Here is a 22,217-nt window from a genome sequence, read left to right as displayed (position 1 = left end):
TTGGGATACCCTTTAAATCAGAGAGAACACAAGAACGGGGAGCAGCGGAGGGAGAAGGAGAAGCAAACTCCCCATGGAGCAGGAAGCCCAACATAGGGCTGGATCCCAGGACCCTGGGATCATGACCTGAGCTGAAGGCAGACGCTTAACAACTGAACCACCGAGCAGCCCTGAGATTTTATTCACTGTTTTAAAGATTTTATTTGTTTATTTGTCAGTGAGAGAGAGAGAGAGCACAAGCAGGTAGAATGGCGGGCAGAGGCAGAGGGAGAAGCAGGCTCCCTGCCGAGCAAGGAGCCTGATGCGGGAATTGATCCCAGGACTGTGGGATCATGACCTGAGCCGAAGGCAGATGCTTAACCAACCAAGCAACCCAGAAGTCCCAGATTTTGTTTTTAAGTAATATCTACACCCAACATGGGGCTTGAACTTACAACCCAGAGATCAAGGGTCACATTGTCTTTCTAAAACTTATTTTGACCTTGTTAGTTTACTTGGTGATTATGTGCCTCCCCAATTTACAAAGTACCACAAAAGCAGGGACCTGCCTATCTTATTCACCACTCACCTCAACACCCAGAACAATGGCTGGCATCTATTAGGTAGGTACTTAATGCATATTTATTGAATGGATAAATGCATGCGTGCATAAATGAAACAAGTGCTGTCCTTGAAGGAGTTGCTTTGGGTAGGTGTATCTACTCTTGTTCTGACAACCATCACTGCTTGAAAGTATTGGGGATGTCATCTTTTAGAATTCACTTCAGGATCACTTTAAAGTTACCCAAGAAAATCAGATTCACTACTCTGTCCTCACACCTAATTTTTTTAAAGGTTTTATTTATTTGATAGAGAGAGACACAGCAAGAGAAGAAACACAAGCAGGTGGAGTGGGAAAAGGAGAAGCAGGCTTCCTATGGAGCAGGGAGCCCAACACGGGGCTCGACCCCAGGACCTTGGGATACTGACCTGAGCTGAAGGCAGACGCCCAACGACTAAGCCACCCAGGCGCCCCACATCTAATTCTTTCTTTAAAAAATATTTCTCCCTGGGCACCAGAATGGCTCAGTCAGGTAAGTGTCTGCCTTTGGCTTAGGTCATGATCCCAGGGTCTTGAGATCAAATGCTGTATCAGGCTCCCTGCTCAGTGCGGAGTCTGCTTCTTCCTCTGCCCCTCCCCCTGGCTAGTGCTCTCTCCCTCTCTCAGAACAAATTTAAAAAATATGTTTAAAAAATATTTCTCCCCAACTTGACTGCTTTTCTTTTCCTTTTTATCTTTTCTTTCTTTTCTTCTTCTTTTTTTTTTTTTTTAAGTAGGCTCCACACCCAACATGGGGCTTGAACTCATGATCCTGAGATCAAGAGTCACATAATCTACTGACTGAGCCAGCCAGGTGCACTTTCCCAACTTGATTTCTATCTTAGTCACTGGTTTTGGTTCTGAATTACTTGTTTCCCCAAATTAAATTCACCCTTAAGAATAAAAAGTTGTTACCTTTGGGACGCCTGGGTGGCTCAGTTGGTTAAGCCGCTGCCTTTGGCTCAGGTCATGATCCCGGCGTCCTGAGACCGAGTCCCACATCGGGCTCCTTGCTCAGCAGGGAGCCTGCTTCTCCCTCTGCCTCTGCCTGCCATTCTGTCTCCTGTGCTCACTCTCTCTCTCTGACAAATAAATAAAATCTTTAAAAAAAAAAAGTTGTTACCTTTGATAATAGTCTGAAGTATGGGCTTCAGGCTCTGAAGACAAATTTGAAAAGAGGAATTCAAAACTCTTATTTCAATGTGTAAGTTCTGGAATGTTGTATTGATTTCAAACAATGCCCTTGTTTTACAGTGAAATTCTCTACACTGGGCAATAGTATTTTCACCCCGCATTGGCTTTTTAGTTATTTTTGAAACAGCTGCATTTTAAAGATTTATTTATTAATGCGGGGGGGGGGGAGCGAGCAAGTGCTCCCACGAGCAGGGTGGGAAGGGGCAAAGGGAAAGGGAGAGAATCTCAAGCAGACTCAACCCTGAGACCAAGACCTGAACCAAAGTCAAGAGTTGGACGCTCAACTTATTGAGCCACCTGGATGCCCCCAAACAGTTCAATTTTAAAGAATTTACTTCTAGAAAAAAATCTAGGTGCCTGGGTGGCTCAGTGGGTTAAAGCCTCTGCCTTCGGCTCAGGTCATAATCCCAGGGTCCTGAGATCGAGCCCCGCATCGGGCCCTCTGCTCAGCAGGGAGCCTGCTTCCTCCTCTCTCTCTGCCTGCCTCTCTGCCTGCTTGTGATCTCTGTCTGTCAAATAAATAAAATCTTTAAAAAGAAAAAAAAAGAAAGAAAAAAATCTAATGTTAGATTAAAAGGCAACCTGGGGCCCAAACAACTCACTTTCTTTTCTTCTAAAAAAATCGCTTCAACCCAGTACTTCACTATTCCTCAGACATCTCACACATTCTCACGTGTCCTTCCTGTTCTTTCTTCTGACTGGAATGGACCTTCCATGCTCCAACCCAAGCCCTAGCAAAACTGTATTCTTCTTTTTGGGCCCAACTCAAATGATTGCTTGTTAGAATTAGTTCCATCATCCTCCGATCTCCCAAACCACCTAGGTATAAGCTCTGGGTTGGAGGGCAGGTCTGTCTGCTTCATAATTATATCTCAGCACCTAGCATGGTGTCTGCCACATGGTAGATGCTCGTGCTCAAAATATATTCATTGAATGAATGAGTGCTTCTCAATTCTATTATCTAGCACATAATATTTAATTATTTATCTTTCTCCCCCCACAAGACTGTTAATTTCTCCAACACTAAGGACTATAGTCTTATTCATCTTTTATCTTTCTGTGATATGGACAGGGCAAAGGTGAACCCAGAAGTTAGCATTTATCTCACTAAAATTACTAACAAGTAATTCAGAACCAAAACCAGTTTCCATTCATTTACTCTCAGATCAGCTAGTATCAAAGTAGATTTCCTGTTTTGTTTTCATCTTTCTCTTTAGCCCAACAAAAGCTGCTGATGGAGGAAGGATGTCTTTGGGTTCTGAAGCTTATTCCCCTCCCCCACCTCCAAGCCTGGACCATACTGACTGGGTCCAGATGCAGTGTGCCTTAAGTCTAGGTGTCTCCAACTCCCATGTGAACTCCCTTCTTTCCCTCAGTTCCTTGGTTCCATGGCCCTTACCCACTCGCTCCAGTCAATTGTTCCCTCCAGATCTGGGTCACTAACTCAAACGCTTAGAGTCTGGCTGGGAGCAAGAATGCCTGGGGAGTTAGAGGCAGTGCCCTCTAAAGGCAGAAACTAATTATTGCTTGACGGAATATGAACCCAGGGTTCCTAGAACATCTGATGTTTCAAGAAAAACTAAAAATCCAGACATTGTTTTTAAATGTGAACACTTCTGATGTTTAAGTACCAGCAACTGTTTCATTTTTTAAAATTAGGCAAGCCAATTAAAACATATGCACAGGTGGGGGCACCTGGGTGGCTCAGTGGGTTAAAGTCTCTGCCTTCAGCTCAGGTCATGATCTCAGGGTCCTGGGATCAAGCCCCACATCAGGCTCTCTGCTCCGCAGGGAGCCTGCTTCCCTCAGCCCCTCTGCCTGCCTCTCTGCCTACTTGTGATCTCTCTCTGTCCAATAAATAAATAAAATCTTAAAAAAAAAAAAACAAAAAAAACTTTGGGGCGCCTGGGTGGCTCAGTGGGTTAGGCCGCTGCCTTCGGCTCGGGTCATGGTCTCGGAGTCCTGGGATCGAGCCCCGCATCGGGCTCTCTGCTCAGCGGGGAGCCTGCTTCCTCCTCTCTCTCTGCCTGCCTCTCTGCCTGCTTGTGATCTGTCAAATAAATAAATAAAATCTTTAAAAAAAACTTATGCACAGGTCAAATCTGGCTTGTGAGCCACTGGTCTCCTTCTCTACTCTAGATCTGTGGCCACCTTACTGTCACCTCACTGCTCCCCATGGGCATTCTATTTCCTCCCTTCAGCTTCCAGACACAGACTACTGCTGAAACCTCATCTTCTGCCAGACTTTTTCCATGTGCACTTCCCCTCCCCCAGTCTAGGTCATATGACATGACTTGCCAAACCAGGGACCCATGCCAAGTTTTGTAATGCTTTAATGTCTCTGTATGTGCTGTTCCTATTTCTATTAATTGAGCCAACAAATCTTCATTAATCAGACAATCTAGCCCAGAACTCTGCTGGGTGCTGGAGACCTAACCTCAAACACCAGAGGCAAAGTTCCCGCCCTCGTGGGCTTCCATTCAAATGGCAGAGGTAGATGTTACTCAAACAATAACACAAAGTAAATTCAAAATGTGATAGGTGGGATGCCTGGATGGCTCAGCTGGTTAAAGTCTGACTTCAAATTGGGTCCTGGGATCGAGTCCCATTTTGCACAGGCAGCCGGTTTCTCCCACTCCCTCTGCCTGCCGCTCCTCCTGCTTGTGCTCTCTCTGTTTCTGTCAAATAAATAAATAAAATATTTTTAAAAAATAAAAATAAAATAAAATGCGATAGGTTTTAGGAATAAGCCATGAAAACATAAAACAACAAGAGCTAATCTGATCTGTTCTGGGGATCTGGGAAGGCCTCCCTAAAGAAGTAACATTTTCAGGGCGCCTGGCTGGCTCAGTCAGTAGGGCATGTGACTCTTGATCTTGGGGGTTGTGAGTTTAAGCCCCACATTGGGTGTAGAGAGAACTTAAAAATAAACTCTTTAGGGGCGCCTGGGTGGCTCAGCGGGTTGAAGCCTCTGCCTTCGGCTCAGGTCATGATCCCAGGGTCCTGGGATCGAGCCCCGCATCGGGCTCTCTGCTCAGCAGGGAGCCTGTTTCCTCCTCTCTCTCTGCCTGCCTCTCTGCCTACTTGTGATCTCTGTCTGTCAAATAAATAAATAAAATCTTTAAAATAAAATAAAATAAACTCTTTAAAAAAAAGAAAAAAAAGAAGTGACATTTCCATATATCTGAAATTACAGTATACAGTATCCAAGGGAAAGAGGCGGTGGGGAAGGGAGGGGCTGGGTTGGGGGCAGGAGAGCAGTGATCAGAATTTTAGGGTAAGGAACCAGAAAAGTGTTCAATCTGGAGAATCTGGAGGAGGCAGGAATCTGGCTTCTTTGAGGAAGTGAAAAAGGCCAGGGCTGCTGCGAGCAGGAACTGAGGAGGAGAAAGGCATAAGAGCCAGGCGGGGCTAGCCATGAGGGCAGGGCGGAGTCAGGGGTGTTAAGAGCTCTGGTCTGTAATCCTGAGGGCAATGGGAAGTCACTGAAAAGGTTTTACGGGGGGGGGGGGGGGGGGGGTTTGCGTGTGCGTGTGTGTGTGTGTGTGTGCGCGTGCGTGTGTGTGTGTGTGTGTGTGCGCGTGCGTGTGTGTGTGTGTGTGTGTGAGAGAGAGAGAGAGAGACAGACAGACAGACAGACAGGCAGACACGATCAAATCAGCATTTTGAAAATATGCTCGCTTTTGGGTAGAGAATAAAGGATGCGGGAGTAGGAATAGAAGTAGGAGAAGGAGGAAGAGGAGCAGGAGAAGGGGGAGAAGGAGAAACAGTAGTAGTTGTTGTTGTAACAGTAGTAGTGGACCAGTCCAGAGGTGGCAGAAGTTCAAGCGAGGCATTATAGCACCTCAGATGGAGGCAGAGGTGGTGGAGACAGAAAAACATGCATGGGATTTATAATATTTATGCAGGAAAAAAACAGGATTTAAGCATGGATTGTATATGGTGGCGGCAGTGAGGGGGGCAGTGGAGTGCAGTTGAAGATGACTCCCAGATTTCCAACTGTGCTGTGAGGTAGGGGAGCTGTTCCCTAAGACTGAGGACACTGGGGGAAGAGTAGGTTGGTGGTGAAGGCAGGGGAGAGAATGGGAGTTTAATTATTTTGCAGATATTTACTTGGTCAGCATACATTTATCGAATACCTACTCTGTTCCAGCCCCTGTCTGTATATACAAAGACAGAACTATTTCCTGCCCATAAGCCACTTACCTTCTGGTTGGGAGAGACAGGCAGAAAAAAAAAAAAAAAAGATGATTATAACCTAAATATCATGTAGGCCTTGTAAGCCTATGGACTCAAACAAAACCACATGAACACTAATCATCATCCTGAGTTCCTGTTGTTGGCCCTGCAAAGTCCCCTTTAAGTATTTCTGGGACACTTCTAGGGGCTTCCCACAAGTGGCTGTCAGACAAAGCAGTGGGTTAAGTTACTGGACACACTAACCCTGTTCTATCCCCACTGTCACTACCAAAGGTAGCTTCCGTGGGAATGCTAAGAGCACCTTGGGACTAGAGTGAGGCAAGCAAGGAGCATGGCCTTGAGAGGGAATGCCTCCCTACATTTTGCTGGCCCTTAAATTTTGCTTGAGGTGCTGGAGAAGGCCTGGGTACTGGAAAAGGAGATTTTCCCAATGCCTGAGCTATGTTAAGTCATCTGGGCTCTGAAGCAGAGCTGCTAGGGATAGAAGTTCGAATTCTATTGCAGACACGTGGAGTTACACAGGGATGTAATGGGGTGCAACTGGTCATCTATATTTGGAACTCAAAAGTTTGGGCTAGAGGTCTATATTCCAGAATCATGGACATAGGGACACCTGGGTGGCTCAGGCAGCTGGGTGTCAGCCTTCAGCTCAGATCATGATCCCAGGTCCTGGGATGGAGCCCAACATCGGGCTCCTTGCTTAGTGGGGAGCCCGCTTCTCCCTTAAAGAAAAACAGAATCATGAACATGGAAAATGGAGAATAGGCACAGAGACCAAATTCTGCTGAACAACCAACACTCATTCATTCATTTTGAACAACCAACATGTAAATGCCTTGCTCGCACTCTACCTGGAAACTTCCCAAAGATCCAACTTCCTTAATTCGTGCTCCTAGTTGGCCAGTCACTCTTTCCTGTGCATTCCTACACTCTTTGTAATCCTCTACTATAGCACTTTTCAGTCTACATGGTAACTCATGGTAACTCACTTATATATTTGTCTCCTTCACTCAGCTGAGAGCTCCTTGAGGACATGGACTCTTATTCAATGTTCAATCTCATGGCATTTCATCTACTACATTGGCAAAGACTAAAATTATGGGAGGATGGTACCTAGAATTGATTGAGGAGAAGGGAGAAGAGACTGCTGCCTCTCGAGGAGAAGGGAGAAGAGACTGCTGCCTCTCCTGCTGCATGGCTCAGTCTTTCTGTACCATTTCTAGAATTAACCTATAGAAATACGGATACGAGTGCACAAAAAGGTTGTTCAATAATGCTCATTGCATTGCGATTTGCCATATTGAAAAGGGGAAATGACCCTTACACATTTCCAAATATAGACATCAGATCTACATTTCTATCAGAAGTGAACTGGTTAAGAGGTAGCTGATGGAATTCTAGGCAGCCATGAGAAAATGAAGTAGATTTCCTGAGAAGGAAAAATGACCAGAATATTTCATTAAAAACAAGTACCAAACTGTTCATATAGAATGCTGCAATTTGTGTTTAAAACAAAAAAGATCAATTTGCATAAGATGTATTAAAATGTCTAGAAAGCTATGCAAGTAACCACTGAGTAACGTTTTGGAGAGGGGCAGTCAAGTGCATGGGCAAGATTTGGGGGGAATTTCACTTTATGCCTAATCTTATGGATTTTTCTTTTTTCTTTTTTTTTAAAGATTTTATTTATTTATTTGACAGAAATCACAAGTAAGCAGAGAGGCAGGCAGAGAGAGGAAGATCCCAGGACCCTGAGCTGAAGGCAGAGGGTTAACCCACTGAGCCACCCAGGTGTCCCTGGATTTTTCTTAAAACTAGAAACACACACACACACACACACGATTTTATTTTTAAGTGAGTTCTACACCCAGCGTGGGGCTTGAACTCACAATCCCGAGATCAAGAGTCAAATGCCCTACTCGACTGAGCCAAGCAGGTGTCCCAGAAGTATATATTTTTATAGTAAAAAAAAAAAAAAAACCTCAGAAAGAATTTTGAAACATTGAATCTTGGACTCTCTTTCTCCTCTCCATCTTCCACATGTTTGGCATCAAGTAGGTGTCTAAGACTGAATAGATGAATTACACTTTTGGAAGAGAAACTCTCCTGTTCAGAGCTGGAGCCCTTCACCCAGGAAATGGCTGCAAAGCAGGAGAGGTAGACAGGGCTTGTGCATTTCCCATTGGTAGAGGTCACACAGGTCAGGCAGCTACAAACTTCCATCTTTCCCAGACCATTAGGTCTCACTATTAGTCCATTAGGGACTCACAGGAAAGTGAAAGTCTGCAATAAGGTACTCAATAAATGTGTGTAGTAATAATAACAATGGTCGCCATCACCTCTCAAGCACCTACTAATTGCCAGCTGGGTGCTGAGTGCTTTAATCCTCACAGCCCAGAGGTAGGCATTGTTTCCACTTGATATTATCAAAGAGGAGGAGGGAGAGGCTAAGTAAGGGTAAGAAATGTGCTCTGGCATCCAGCAGGTCAGAAGAGCCCAACTCCATCTGAATCACTATGCTCTCAATTGTTCCTACATCCTACACCATAGTAACAGGATTATGGGAGGAAATAGGGTAAAAGTTACTTTTGGGCTAGAGGTCTATATTCCAGAATCACCGACAGAGGGACGCCTGGGTGGCTCAGGCAGCCTTCAGCTCAGATCATGATCCCCGTGTCCTGGGATCGAGTCCAACATCGGGCTCCTTGCTCAGGGGGAAGTTTTGGGAAAACAAAACAAAAAACCCTCCCTTCAAAACAAAGTCTAGTTATAGTCAGTGAGAATGAGACAGATTAGACAGCAGGCCTTTCAAACCCACAAGCAAGATGAAGTACCACTTCAATGGGCACCAGATGGCATAATAATAATTTTCCTTTTGCTTGTAGGTTCTACTGTCAGGAGGTTTACCCCTGTATTTGTTTACAACAATTCCGCAAGGTAGAAGTCATTACCTCCACTTTATGGAGGAGGGAACTAAGGCTCAGACAGGTTGTGCTTTTGCTACTGACACACAGTGAGGACAAGCCATTGCTGGGTTTCAATCTGCCTGCCTCACTCCAAAGTCAGTCCTTTCACAAGGCTATATACTGTTAATACCTTCAGGTGAACTGTGTGAAACCGTGCCCAACACAAAATGAGCTCCAGACCTCTGGGCTTTCAGAACAGTAATTAATCTTCTAACCCTCAGAGAACTCCCTGGGGCCAAGCCCACCTCCACCCCAATGGAAGGCTGCTGCTTCTCTTACTCGGTTAGTAAACCAAAGCGTCACAACCCATTGCCTCAAAGATTACTTTTTGTGTGTCTCACCAGGAAGAAGAGCTCAAACCTCCCTTCAACCCCACCCTTTTCAAGTAAGTAAAGGTTTCGCATCCTTCCAGAAGGACTGGTGATTCTAGTCCAGAAACTCACAGATAGTACTACCCAGCTCCTTCTCAGACACTTCTTTATCAAAGTTTTATTAGCCTCAGCTCGAGGTACCTCCATCTGGGCATCTCATTACAGAGCAAGGACAGTTCAGCCATTTGTAACACCACTCCCACCCAAAGAGGATTTTCAAGGACAGCAGCAGAAATGAGTTGCCTGAGAGCTATAAATCCACCTTGCCCACTTTACTGTCCTCCATGCATTTGCTCTCTCGACCCTCGTATTTTTTCACGGTCTGCAACTGGATTACTCCCATTCCTTAAATGCATCTCTGACATTCTCATCTTGAATGCTCATTTATTCACACTTCCCTTTGCCTGGAACTCATTCTCCCCTGGCCGAAATCTATCTCCTGCCTTGAACTCCAATTGCACATAATAGTCACCTTTCTTTTGGCACTGGTCACATTACATTCTTCATTACAATTACTCAAAAAAAAAAAAAGTTCCTACTTACAAACTATGTGACTTCAAAGTCAAGTACTAACGGTGGAGATATATATATATTTTTTTTTCTTTAAAGATTTTATTTATTTGACCGAGATCACAAGCAGGCAGAGAGCAGAGAAGCAGGCAGAGAGCAGAGAGGCCGGCAGAGAGAGGGGAAGGGAAGCAGGCTCCCTGCTGAGCAGAGAGACCGATGTGGAGCTGGGTCCCACGACCCTGGGATCATGACCTGAGCCGAAGGCAGAGGCTTTAACCCACTGAGCCACCCAGGCGCCCCTATTTTTTTTTACGACAATACTCTGTGGGTAATTTCTTTCCCCCACCCCAAGAAGGTATAAGAAGGTAACCAGGCCTTAAATGTTCCCTAGTTTGAAGGCTTCCAAATTTCGGATTAAAAAAATCAAGTTTCCAGCCCACATAGAAGACAATGTCCAGAAATGGTTTTGAAAACCATGGGTTTAGTAGGGGAAACGATCCCAAAGGAAAAGAAATGGGAAGGCTTTGAATGAGGGAAGCACAAATCTGTGGAGGGAAAGAAAGGTTAGAGAAAGCACCAGGTTTCTGAGAGTTTATGGGAGTAGAGACCTAGGCTCATTTGCATATAGCACCCCGGGGAAGAGGAGACCGCTGTGGGAGACTACCCACTATATACCCTGGCCTTGAGAGCAGTGGTGTGAGGCTCTGCCCTTTTGAGCAAGTCTGGAATGATCCATTGTGAAGGGTCCAACAGAGGCAGGGGGATTAATATTCATATCAGTAGAAGGAGCCATGCTAGTAATATAACCATCACGGATTAAGGACCTGGCCTCGTCCTCACTTTTTTGCGCAAAAAATACTTGTCAGCAGAGTGCAGCACTTTGTGCGAAGAGCTAAAATGCTTCGTCTTTTAAAACGACTTCTCGGACCAACAATGACTAACCTTTTAGAGCCTACTATATTGGAAACCGTGGGATAGGACTTCTGGGGTTCCCTGCTTCGGTCGGGCGCCCCTTTCCTCGCTGGATTTCAGGTCTCCGATCTAAACCTTCCCTCTTAGCTCAAGTCCTCCAATAGCCTTCAGTTTTCCCGCTGACCCGTCCTTCCTCAATTTCTCCCTCCAAGCTTCCCTTCCCCATCTCCACCCCTCATCCCTGAGTCAGACTCTCCCTTAGTAGTCCCGTCTTCACCCCTAGTTTCCCCCGTGCCCTGTCTCTTTCTCTTCCCCGTTCAGGCAGTCTCTCTCCTCGCTTCCTGCCCAGACCGCCCTCCCGCGACCCCCACTCTGGTTTATTTCCACACTTCAGTGACCCTCGTCTTCACCTCGCTTTACTCCCACCCGGAGCCCATTGAGCACAGCCCCCCTCCTCGTCCTAGCCGTTGGCGGGGGCGTGGCCCCGCAAGTAACAGGTCTCCCGCCCCACACTCCGCGGGCCCGCGCGCAGACAAAGACATTCCACAGCCCCCGCCCCTCCGCGCACTCGGCCAGAGGGGGAGGAGACACGTGTCCCGCTAGCGCCGAGTCACGTGGAAAAGAAAACGAACGAAGCCCGCGGCCACTCGCGCACGCGCACAAGGCTCTGGCCCGGCGGGCTCGGAGGGAAAAGGGGAGCGGGTAGGCGACTTCTTCGGGCTCCGCGTCCGTGCGCAGGCGCCGTGGCCCGACTGGAGACTTTGTTCTCCACGGAGAGACCCAAGGGCGGTGCCGGTGGCTGGCTGCGCACGCGCGCCGCCTCATTTCCGGTGCTCTCTTTCGCTGGGTCGCTCGGGTCGGCTTCGGTCGCTATCGCTCCCGCTCTCCCACCCCCGCCAACCGCCGCTCGGGCCTGTGCCGCTGCCGCGTCGCTTCCTCGATCCCTCGATCGCACATCCGCCCCAATGCAGCGCCGGGACGACCCCGCCGCGCGCATGAGCCGGTCCTCGGGCCGTAGCGGCTCCATGGACCCCTCCGGTGCCCACCCCTCGGTGCGTCAGGCGCCGTCTCGGCAGCCACCGCTGCCTCACCGGTCCCGGGGAGGCGGAGGGGGCTCCCGGGGGGGCGCCCGGGCCTCGCCCGCCACGCAGCCACCACCGCTGCTACCGCCCTCGGCCACGGGTCCCGACGCGACAGTGGGCGGTCCAGCACCGACCCCGCTGCTGCCCCCCTCAGCCACTGCCTCCGTCAAGATGGAGCCGGAGAACAAGTACCTGCCCGAACTCATGGCCGAGAAGGACTCGCTCGACCCGTCCTTCACTCACGCCATGCAGCTACTGACGGCAGGTAAGCGGGCCTCCCGCGTCCCTCTGGGTCGCCTGGCCACCCGGGGGCATAGGCAGCAGTGGCTTTGTTCCGCCCGCTTCCCGCCCCCTCGGGGCCAAGGCAGTCGTGAACTCCCCTTCTCTCATCCTCATCCTGGAGAGCCTGGACTCCACACTCGCATCCCGGCCTTCGGTGCGAGGGAGAATTTCTAGGCTGCAGTGGAGGCCCGAAGGGGACTCGAGATCTCTTAGCGCAAAGATCTTGATGGATAGCGCTGCGCTCCCCGCCCCTTTGCCGACCCTTCCCCCTCCCACTTCTTGCAGCTGCCCTGCGCTCTGAGTGTTCAGATGCTTCCAGAAATGAACCTTTATCTCCCCCTATCCCCAAAGGGAAGGCTTTCTTCATTGCGGGTGGCGGTAGACGCCTCCACTGAGGGTGTAGCGGGTGAAGACAGCCCCAGCCGGGGAGGGACCGTAGGAGGGAAGGCCGAGGTGAAATGGGGTGAGGCTGAGTGCCCTGTCCAGCGCACCGCGGTCGCTGGGGCCGAGTCGGGCTTAGCGGTAACAGGAGCTTAAGTTGCTCGGAGGCAGGAGCAACCTGTGGGAATCGGAGCTTGAGGTATTCCGAATCAGATTTCCGACTTTAGCAGATAAAATGATAATTGCTATAGAGCTGGAAGGTTGGACCCCGTTATTTTACAAGGTGTTGTTCATCAGAAGGTTAAAAATAATCCTAGAGACCGTGAAATGGGGTAGGAGGAGGTAAAGGGTGGTTTGCAGGACATTCCCTAAGATGGACAAAAACTGAGAGAAGTTGAAAGATGCTTGTGCAAGAAAGGCTTGGTCTTCTTGTTTTATTTCTTTTTGCTTCAGTAGTGAAATAGATTAGGAAAAGTAGTCTTTGTTCTCAGTCTGTAGACTAACGCTCCGTTCCTGCTCTGCACTGGCCAATCACCTAGTCGCTCTGATTTCTCCCTAAAGGCGTCTGTTTTGCCCTCACTTCTAGTTAAAACGTTGTTTTAATAAGTATTTCTTAGGAGACCTGAATTTTATAAGTAAGTAAAAAGTTTCAGCCTTCAACACTAAAAGAGTAGTTGGACTGATAAAATGGACAGAGCGTTATGAAAATACCATTTCTCTCCCCTTTGTTCTCTGTCTTCCTACATTGGTAAGGGGTCTTCACTTTTTAACGGGCAATAAACAAAGCTCGCTCTAAGAACATTTGGATAAACTGCTTACATTTTCAATTGCTCTTCTGTAACACAGATTGTTCGAAACATTGCTGTTCATTGTGTTCTTCTGGCAATCGTTTTGAAGACCAGGATGCCTTTTTTTTTTTTTTTTTTCCTTCCATGTTGCCTTGCGTATAGCAAACACCAGGTGTTTGAACCTGAAAGCAAGTACATGCAGACTTAGGAGTGGCAGGCCGAATGCTAAATGAAGGTTGACTTGGTAGTCTGATTTTTATTTCCTCTAGTCTTTAAGCAGTCCAGATGAAATGAGTAAGAATAACAAACTTTAGAAGTTAAAAGTGTTGACTTGGGTTTGAAATTCTGACCCTTAATTGGTTACCTACTCTTAGGAAGTTTTCTGAACCTCAGTAACCTTATCTGGAAAGTGGGATGGTGAGTTGAGAAAATTAAATGTCATGTAAAAGTAGTAACACTATTCCCTTTGGCCATAATCAGATAACTTATCACCAGTTTTCTTCTAGTTGTAAATCCATGGTACTGAATAAGTTATGAAAACAAGGTGTTTTTGGGATGCCTGAGTGGCTCAGTCCGTTAAGCATCCCCCTTTGCCTCAGGTCGTGATCCCAGGGTCCTGGGATCAAGTCCTGCATCTGGCTCCTTGCTCAGCAGGGAGCCTGCTTCTGCCTCTGCCTACCTCTCCCGTTGCTTGTCCTTGCATGCACTCTCTCTCTGACAAATAAATAAAATCTTTAAAAAAAGAAAAAGAAAGAAAGCAAGGTATTTTTTTTTTTTGCCTTTCTGACCATACCAAGTGCCTAGTACAGTGTCTTTCAAGTAAAAGTGGTTTCTTAGAATAATCAAAAACTGTTGATTCTTAAAAGTTACTTAGAAGGGGCCCCTGGCTGGCCCAGTCGGTAGAACATGTGACTCTTGATCTTGGGGTTGTAAGTTGGAGCCCATGTTGGGTGTAGAGATTACTGAAAAATAAAAATCTTTGTTAAAAAGTTACTTAGGGGGCGCCTGGGTGGCTCAGTGGGTTGGGTCTCTGCCTTCGGCTCGGGTCATGATCCTGGGTTCCTAGGATCGAGCCCCACATCGGGCTCTCTGCTCACCGGGGAGCCTGCTTCCTCCTCTCTCTCTGCCTGCCTCTCTGTCTACTTGTGATCTCTCTCTCTGTCGAATAAATAAATAAAATTTTTTTTTTAAAAAAAAGTTACTTAGGGGCTTCTTACTTCTTACTTACTTAGCCCCGCATTGGACTCTGCTCAGCAGGGAGCCTGCTTTCCCTCTCTCTCTGCCTGCCTCTCTGCCTACTTGTGATCTCTGTCTGTCAAATGAATAAACAAAATCTTTGAAAAAAAAAGTTACTTAAAATTTTCACTCTACTCTTTTTTTTTTTTTTTTAAGATTTATTTATTTATTTGACAGACAGAGATCACAAATAGGCAGAGAGGCAGGCAGAGAGAGAGAGAGGAGGAAGCAGGGTCCCTGCAGAGCAGAGAGCCTGATGTGGGGCTCGATCCCAAGACCCTGGGATCATGACCTGAGCCGAAGGCAGAGGCTTTAACCCACTGAGCCACCCAGGTGCCCCTCACTCTACTCTTACTGCTAAAATTCTGTTACAAGAGAGTGCTCTTTAATATTTCTTAACTTGGGCTTTTTGGTGTTTATTGTTGTGGTTTTTTTTTTTGTTTTTTTTTTTTTAATAAACTCAAATTTTTGAATTGGAGAATTGGGGCTGAAGTAATGCTAACTCATTGAGAAAACAGACTTGGGGTATATGGATGCTTCCTAGTGTGGTTAAGTTTGGTATATATTGGACCTGGCTCTTAATGTATTTTTTAATGATCTGGAAAAGGGGTTGTAGTGAAGTCAACCCACTGTAAGGAAGTAAGAAGTTGAGAAGACAGAATAATAGTATTTAAACTCTGATAAAGAGGTGCCTGGGTGCCTTAGTCAGTTAAGCACCTGCCTTCGGCTCAGGTCATGATTCTGGGGTTCTGGGATCCAGTCCTGCATTGGGCTGCCTGTTCAGTGAACAGGTAGTCTGCTCCTCCTCTCACTCTGCCCCTCCCCTCAGCTCATGCTCTATGTCTAGCTCTGCTTTCTCTCTCTCTCAAATAAATAAATAAATAAATAAAGTCTTTAAAAAAAAAAACCCTCTGATAGGGATATGTGTAAGAAAAATTAGTGTTCTTAATTGTGCCAGGCACTAAGTCTGAGCACTTTAAGTCAAATATTTAGTCTTTATGACAATATTATGAAGTTACTTTTTTTTTTTTTTTTTTTAAGATTTTATCTATTTGACAGCACACAAATAGGGAGCGGCAGGGAGAGGGAGCAGCTGGCTCCCTGCAGAGCAGGGAGCCCAATGGCCGGACTCAATCCCAGAACCCTGGGATCATGACCTGAACTGAACGCAGTTTGACTGAGCCACTGACGCACCCCTGTGAGGAAGTTACTCTTATCTTCATTTTTACAGATGAGGAAATCAAGGCACCCAGAGATTAAATAATTTGTCTACAGTAACAAAATTAGTAAACAGCATAACTAGGATTTAAAGCGCGCCTGAATCTGGATCTATACACTTAAGCTTCCCCATCCACCCCACCCCCTACAATATATAGTACCTGCAACAAATTGTACTTCAGAAATATTTTGTAGGGGCACCTGGGTGGCTCAGTGGGTTAGAGCCTCTGCCTTCGGCTCAGGTCATGATTCTAGGGTCCTGGGATTGAGCCCCGCATTGGGCTCTCCGCTTGGCTTCCTCCTCTCTCTCTCTCTGCCAGCCTCTCTGCCTACTTGTGGTCTCTGTCTGTCAAATTAATAAATAAAATCTTAAAAAAAAATATTTTGTACTACTTGGACAAAATGGTACCATTTATTTGAGCGCATTGGAGTGTTAGCTAACAGGTCAGTAAAGATAATAAGGCTAGAAGAAGAAGAAGGAAAGTCAGAGAGCAGAGCCTAGCTCTTGCAACTGACTCTCCTCAGGTACCTCTGCCCATTTCCAAAGAGAAGCCTCAAGACCCAGACCGCTCTTCCTCCAGCAGCCACATACCCCTTCGTGCCTCTTTCCCAGCCTTGCTTTATTTTCTTTGAAGGTTTTATTTTTGAGTAATCTCTCTTCCCAATGTGGTGCTCAGACTTAGAAACCTTGAGATCAGGAGTCGTATGCTTTACTGACTGAGCTCCTCAGGTGCCCCTCTTTACTTTATTTTGCACTTAATCAGCATCTGATGTACTATATATATTTTAGTTATGTGTGTATTTGTTAACCGCTCCTCCTTCAACAGCTAGAATGTCAGCTCTACCAGGGCAGGGATCTTTTGTCTGCTTTGTTCACTGCTCTATCTCCTGTTCCATGAAGCGTGCTGCACAGAATGGACTCTTGCTAAATATTTGATGAACGAATATTCATCTTCATTGCATGATGGAAAAACAACACAGTTTTGAAAGATTTACATTTTAAATATAGAGTTCTGTGTTAGCCAAGTTGATACTCAGTTATAATGACAATTAAATGCATTCGCAGATGTGCAAGGACTCAGTCTACCCGTACTTGTTTTCTAAAACAAAAATAATTTATCTTGTGTTACATATTTGTGTAATAAACATACAGTGCTTGTATGTATATATATCACTGTTCTTTTTCTACTTTGTACAATTAGGGAAATATAAGTTTGTGTAAATGACTCAGGAGTAAGTAAACATTTTGTATACCTTAACAATTCCCACAAGATCTTGAAAATATACTTAGAAACCCGTCTTTCAAAAGCAGTCATTGGGTATTAAAGACAGTCTGTTGAAATTTCAAGATACTTAATTCCTTTTTTTGATGCACAATATGTTAGAGAAATATCTATTTCATTTCATTTATAGGGGCTAGCAAAATCTATTAAAATCAGAAAGTGGAATTAGTTGCAAAGAATTCTAGACCAAATATAAATATAAATAGTAAGATAGATAGGCAGAGGTTATCACTGTTTCAGTAGTGTTGTTGTTTACATAAGAAAGTGGTCAGAGTTGCAGCTGATTACAAGATAAAGATGTACAAATCAGTACGTGTCTGATATATGAGCAGTAGCCAATTAGAAAAGAAATGACAAGGGGTCCCTGGGTAGCTCAGTGGTCAGGTGTCTGCCTTCGGCTCAGGTCATGATCCTAGGGGTCCTGAGATCAATCCCCTTATTAGGCTCCCTGCTCAGCGGGAAGCCTGCTTCTCCCTCTCCCACTTCCCCTGCTTTTGTTCCCTCTCTTGCTGTCTCTCTTCCTCTGTCAGATAAATAAATAAAATCTTTAAGAAAAAAAAAAGAATTGACAAAATCTCATTTTTAGAATAGTATCCAAAAAATTACAAATTAAAAAGTAGTATCAGGGGCACCTGGGTGGCTCAGTGGGTTAAGCCTCTGCCTTCGGCTCAGGTCATGATCTCAGGGTCCTGGGATCGAGCCCCGCATTGGGCTCTCTGCTTGGCGGGGAGCCTGCTTCTCCCTCTCTGCCTGCCTCTCTGCCTACTTGTGATCTCTCTCTCTCTGTCAAATAAATAAAATCTTAAAAAAAAAAAAGTAGTATCAATTGCCTTGGGATAAGCAATAAAAAATCAGTTCAAAATGTGTATGAATAATCATAAACAATAACATTAAATAATATTTAACCTTTGTATAGAGCATGTAACATGTGCCATGAGGTACGCTACTTACTCAGTCTTCTTGGCCATTCCATGATGAAGAATTTTTATCTCAGTATTACAGATGAGGAATATTGTGATCACATATTATATGTCAACTTTAAAATTTTACTAAAGAGGATCAAGGAAGATCTGAACGAGAAGAGAAATATGCCATGTCCTGGGGAAGTTGTGGGGTAGGGGAAGGGAGATGGGGTGGTATGGGGACTAACAATGTTAAGACAATAGGATTTGTAACATGCTGATTTTTTGCATTTCCCAAACTAATTTCAACAGGATTTATTATTTATTTATTTTTGAGAGATGTATTTATCTTAGTGCACAAGTGGGAGGGGCAGACAGAGAGGGAGAAAGAATCTCAAGCAGACTCCTCCCTGAGCACAGAGCTGGTGTTGTGGATCGATCACATGACCCGAATACAACCTGAGCCAAAACCAAGAGCCAGACACTCAGTGACTACACCACCTAGGTGCGCCCAATTGGATTTATTTTTTTCAACCTGACATTGAATATAAAATAGCTGAAAGAGAAAATGAAGATAAATGAGAAAAAAAATTTTTGGAGACCGGAAAGTAATGAAAATCTGCAGTACTAACAGAAATTCAGTCAAACAAAACTTAGGGTTTGAGAGGATGAGAATTAGAAGGAACTCAAACATTGCTGGTGGAAGTGTGTATTGATATAGCCACTCTGGATAACAGCTTAACATTTCATCTGAAAGTTAACTTCCAAATTCCTTAAAATTCAGCAACGTTCCTAGGAATATGCCGAAAGAAACTTTGATATGTGAATGCCTCATTCATAAAATGGTGCACCTTGTTCACAAAATGGTGCGTCTTGTTTCACCATTGATTGGAGACTGTGAGCTTTTCAAAATGAAATATTTATATAGCTGTGAAAATGAGAACTTATAGCTACATGCAACAACATAGAGAAATCTTGGAAATCTACTATTACTCAGAAAAGCAAGTCCCGTAAGGCTAGATACATACGGTACAATACTATTTTTATAGAACATAATACTAGTGAGATTAAGAAAATATTGTTACGGGCGCCTGGGTGGCTCAGTGGGTTAAAGCTGCTGCCTTCGGCTCGGGTCATGATCTCAGGGTCCTGGGATCAAGTCCCGCATCGGGCTCTCTGCTCAGCGGGGAGCCTGCTTCCCTCTCTCTCTCTCTCTGCCTGCCTCTCCGTCTACTTGTGATCTCTGTCTGTCAAATAAATAAATAAAAATCTTTAAAAAAAAAAAAAAAAGAAAATATTGTTAGCATACATTTTTCTCTGATAAGCAGCTTTTTACAAAACTAAACATATGTTTACCATATGATTCCGCAATTACACTCTTGGGCATGTATCCCAGAAAAATTAAAACTTAGTCTCACACAAACCTGTGCATGAATGTTCACAGCAACTTTATTCATAATAGCCCCAAACTGAACACAAACCATGTGCCTCCCATAGGTGAATAAACTGGTACATTCATACCATGGAATATTATTTAGCAATAAAAAGAAATGGTAAATGCAGCAACTTGGATGGCTCTCGAGAATTACGCTGAGTAGAAAGAGCCAGTCTCTAAAGGAAACATGTATAATTCCATTAATTTAACATTCTTGAAAATACAAAATAATGGAGACGGAGAATAGATAAGTGGTTGCCAGTGGTGAGGAACAGCTGGAGGGACCATGGCTATAAAAGGGTTAGCATGCGGAATCCCGGTAACGGAACTGTTCTGGAGTTCTTGACTATGGTGGTGCTTGCATGACAGATTAAACATAAATCGGTATAAAACTGATGAAATCTGAATAAAGCCAGTACGTTGTATTAATGCTAATTTTCTGGTTATGATACTATATTATATACGTGCAGAGTGTTAATCATGGAGAAAAGTGGGTGAAGGGTATGTGAGATCTTTTATTTCTTACAACTACATATAAATCTACAGTTATCTTTTAAAAAAGGGGGGGTGCCTGGGTGGCTCAGTTGGTTACGCATCTGCCTTAAGGTCAGGTCATGATCTTGGGGTCTTGGAATTGAGCCCCACTGCAGGTTCCCTGCTCCGTGGCGACGAGTCCGTTCCTCTCCCTCTGCCCTTCTCCCGACTTGTACAAACTCTTGCTCTCTCACAAATAAATAAAATCTTAAAAAAAAAAAGCTCTAAACTCTAAATTGTACCATAAGAAAGAGATGCAGAAGACCATAGTCAATATATCATAATAGGTTTTGCCACTATCCTGGAATGTGAAAATTGAGCCCTTTACAGGACTCTACTCAGACTTTTGGGGATTTTTGTGAACCAATACCTATCTTCTGTCCACATTGTCTGGGAAATAATTCTGTTGGTATCTTTTCCTAGGGAGCTAATCTGCAGCTTTCGTCACATTTTCAGAGGGGTCCATGACTTTAAAAAAGATTAAGAAATGATCGGGTCTGTGCTCTTGCTTAAAACAGTTAAGTAACTTGATAAATAAGACTGGAGCTTTTTTATACAAAGATAGTAAACTTACTGGTCTTGTAATTCCACAAGGTGGGTACCAACAGAAAAGATACAGGGCAGAGAATTACAAATTTGGGGATGATAAAGTCATATGAAGTCATAGGGCAGAGAATTATAAACTTGGGAATGATTAAAGCCATGAATCATTGAGGGTGTTAATGGTATGGTTCTTTCATTTAGTAAACATTTGTAGATGGCCTGTTGTGTATGAGACATTATACTAAAAATGGCAGGTACCCAGTTTTTGATGGAAGGGAGGGAGGGAGTAATGTGGTTAGCAGTATGAACCAAGTGCATTGAGAGTCAAGAGGAGGGCATGACCCCTGACCTTGCGGAGCAGAGATCCTCTGAATCTTGCCCTCTTAAAAACACTGTCTGGATATCTTAGTCAGAAAATCTTGACCAATTTCTTGATGCTTATGCAGCCCTTATCGAATGTTTAGTTAAGAAATGTACATGGTAATCTGTTTTTAGTGAAGCCAATCCAGTTGATAAAGTTTGTATATAATTTTCCCTGACTTTTCTAATATTAGCATTTTTGTATTTATTAAAAAAAATTTTTTATCCTCTTTTTTAAAAGTAAGAAGGGAAGACTAGAGAGGTTTAATTACTTGCTCAAGGTCACATACCAAGCATGTAGCAGAACTGGGAATCAAACACAGTTCTGTCCAGGTTCAACACTCATGCTCTTTCCTCTGAGATAGGCATTTAAGAAGCAATCCTTGGGGGGCGCCTGGGTGGCTCAGTGCGTTAAAGCCTCTGCCTTCGGCTCAGGTCATGATCCCAGGGTACTGGGATCGAGCCCCATATCGTATCGGGCTCTCTGCTCAGCAGGAAGCCTGCTTCCTCCTCTCTCTCTGCCTGCCTCTTGTGATCTCTGTCTGTCAAATAAATAAATAAAATATTAAAAAAAAAAAAAAAAGAAGTAATCCTTGGTAGCTCTTTCTGCCCACAGGTCCTGTCCCCGTGCTTTAATAAAACCATTTTTTGCACCAAAAAAGAAAAAGAAACCTCATCCTTTAGAGCTTACAATCTGATAGTGGTAAGACCTACCGAAAACGGAACAGTTAAATTATAGGAAAAGATAGAATAAAAGAAATGCCACAGTATTAGTTGAATTTACTCTGACTGATGGAAGGAGTGACCTCGGTTTAAGTACCTGCTGTGTCACTAACTAGTTTTGTGATCTTGGACAAGTTAGATAACTTTTCAAAGCCCAGGTTTTTGCACTTGTTAAATAGGGGTAGTCCTGGTTATAAAGACAAAATGAAACAATATAAAATTCCTGATGCATAGAGACACTGGATGAAATATGGGTTTTGTAAGTGTCTGGCTAGAAAACAAATGGGTCACCTCTCTGTGTTGTTTACACTTTAGCTTTCCTTTCTTGACTCTTGGGACACCCAAGGTCTCTAGAGGCCTAAGCAAAGATCACTTAAAGGAGTTAGTTTCAAAAAAGATGTTTAGAAATTACTTTGGCCTGAGGGTTAAACCATTTTCAGGAAGCTTCTCGGTTTTTTTTTCTTCCCACTACAACCTACTCCAAGCTCTCCAAGCAAAGTGAGGCCAAGGAGAGAAGTAGAGAACTAAAGAAGAAAAGAAAAACAAGATCAGGTTACTGAGCGTCTGAAGTACCCAGAGTGCTTTCATGTACTTCAACCACAGGACAGGGTCTGGGGCTATAAAAGTACCCGAAATTTTACAAAATCAACTCTTGCTTAAATAAAGTGCCCCCCCCCTTGAGAATCTCTTCACTAAAGGCAGTAATTAAAGCATGAG

At 44.6% G+C, this 22,217-nt stretch overlaps 1 protein-coding gene across 2 annotated transcripts in view; it reads left to right on the top strand.

Moving 5' to 3' along the window:
• The first annotated feature begins 11,432 nt into the window (after window positions 1-11,432).
• The window catches only part of KHDRBS1 (KH RNA binding domain containing, signal transduction associated 1), a 41,767-nt gene continuing 30,982 nt past the window's right edge, over window positions 11,433-22,217 (top strand). For both annotated transcript variants that reach the window (XR_007126835.1, XM_047727335.1), the window contains exon 1: window positions 11,433-12,080. Coding sequence is in view for 1 of the 2 variants with exons in the window: in XM_047727335.1 (XP_047583291.1) it covers window positions 11,699-12,080 (382 nt within the window). In the remaining variant the exon portion in view is untranslated. The remainder of the gene's footprint in view (window positions 12,081-22,217) is intronic.

This window comes from Lutra lutra, chromosome 4, assembly GCF_902655055.1.
Source record: "Lutra lutra chromosome 4, mLutLut1.2, whole genome shotgun sequence".
Taxonomy (NCBI): Eukaryota; Metazoa; Chordata; class Mammalia; order Carnivora; family Mustelidae; genus Lutra; species Lutra lutra.
The sequence above is the reverse complement of the archived record's forward strand: the minus strand, read 5'-3'. Positions and strand labels throughout refer to the sequence as shown.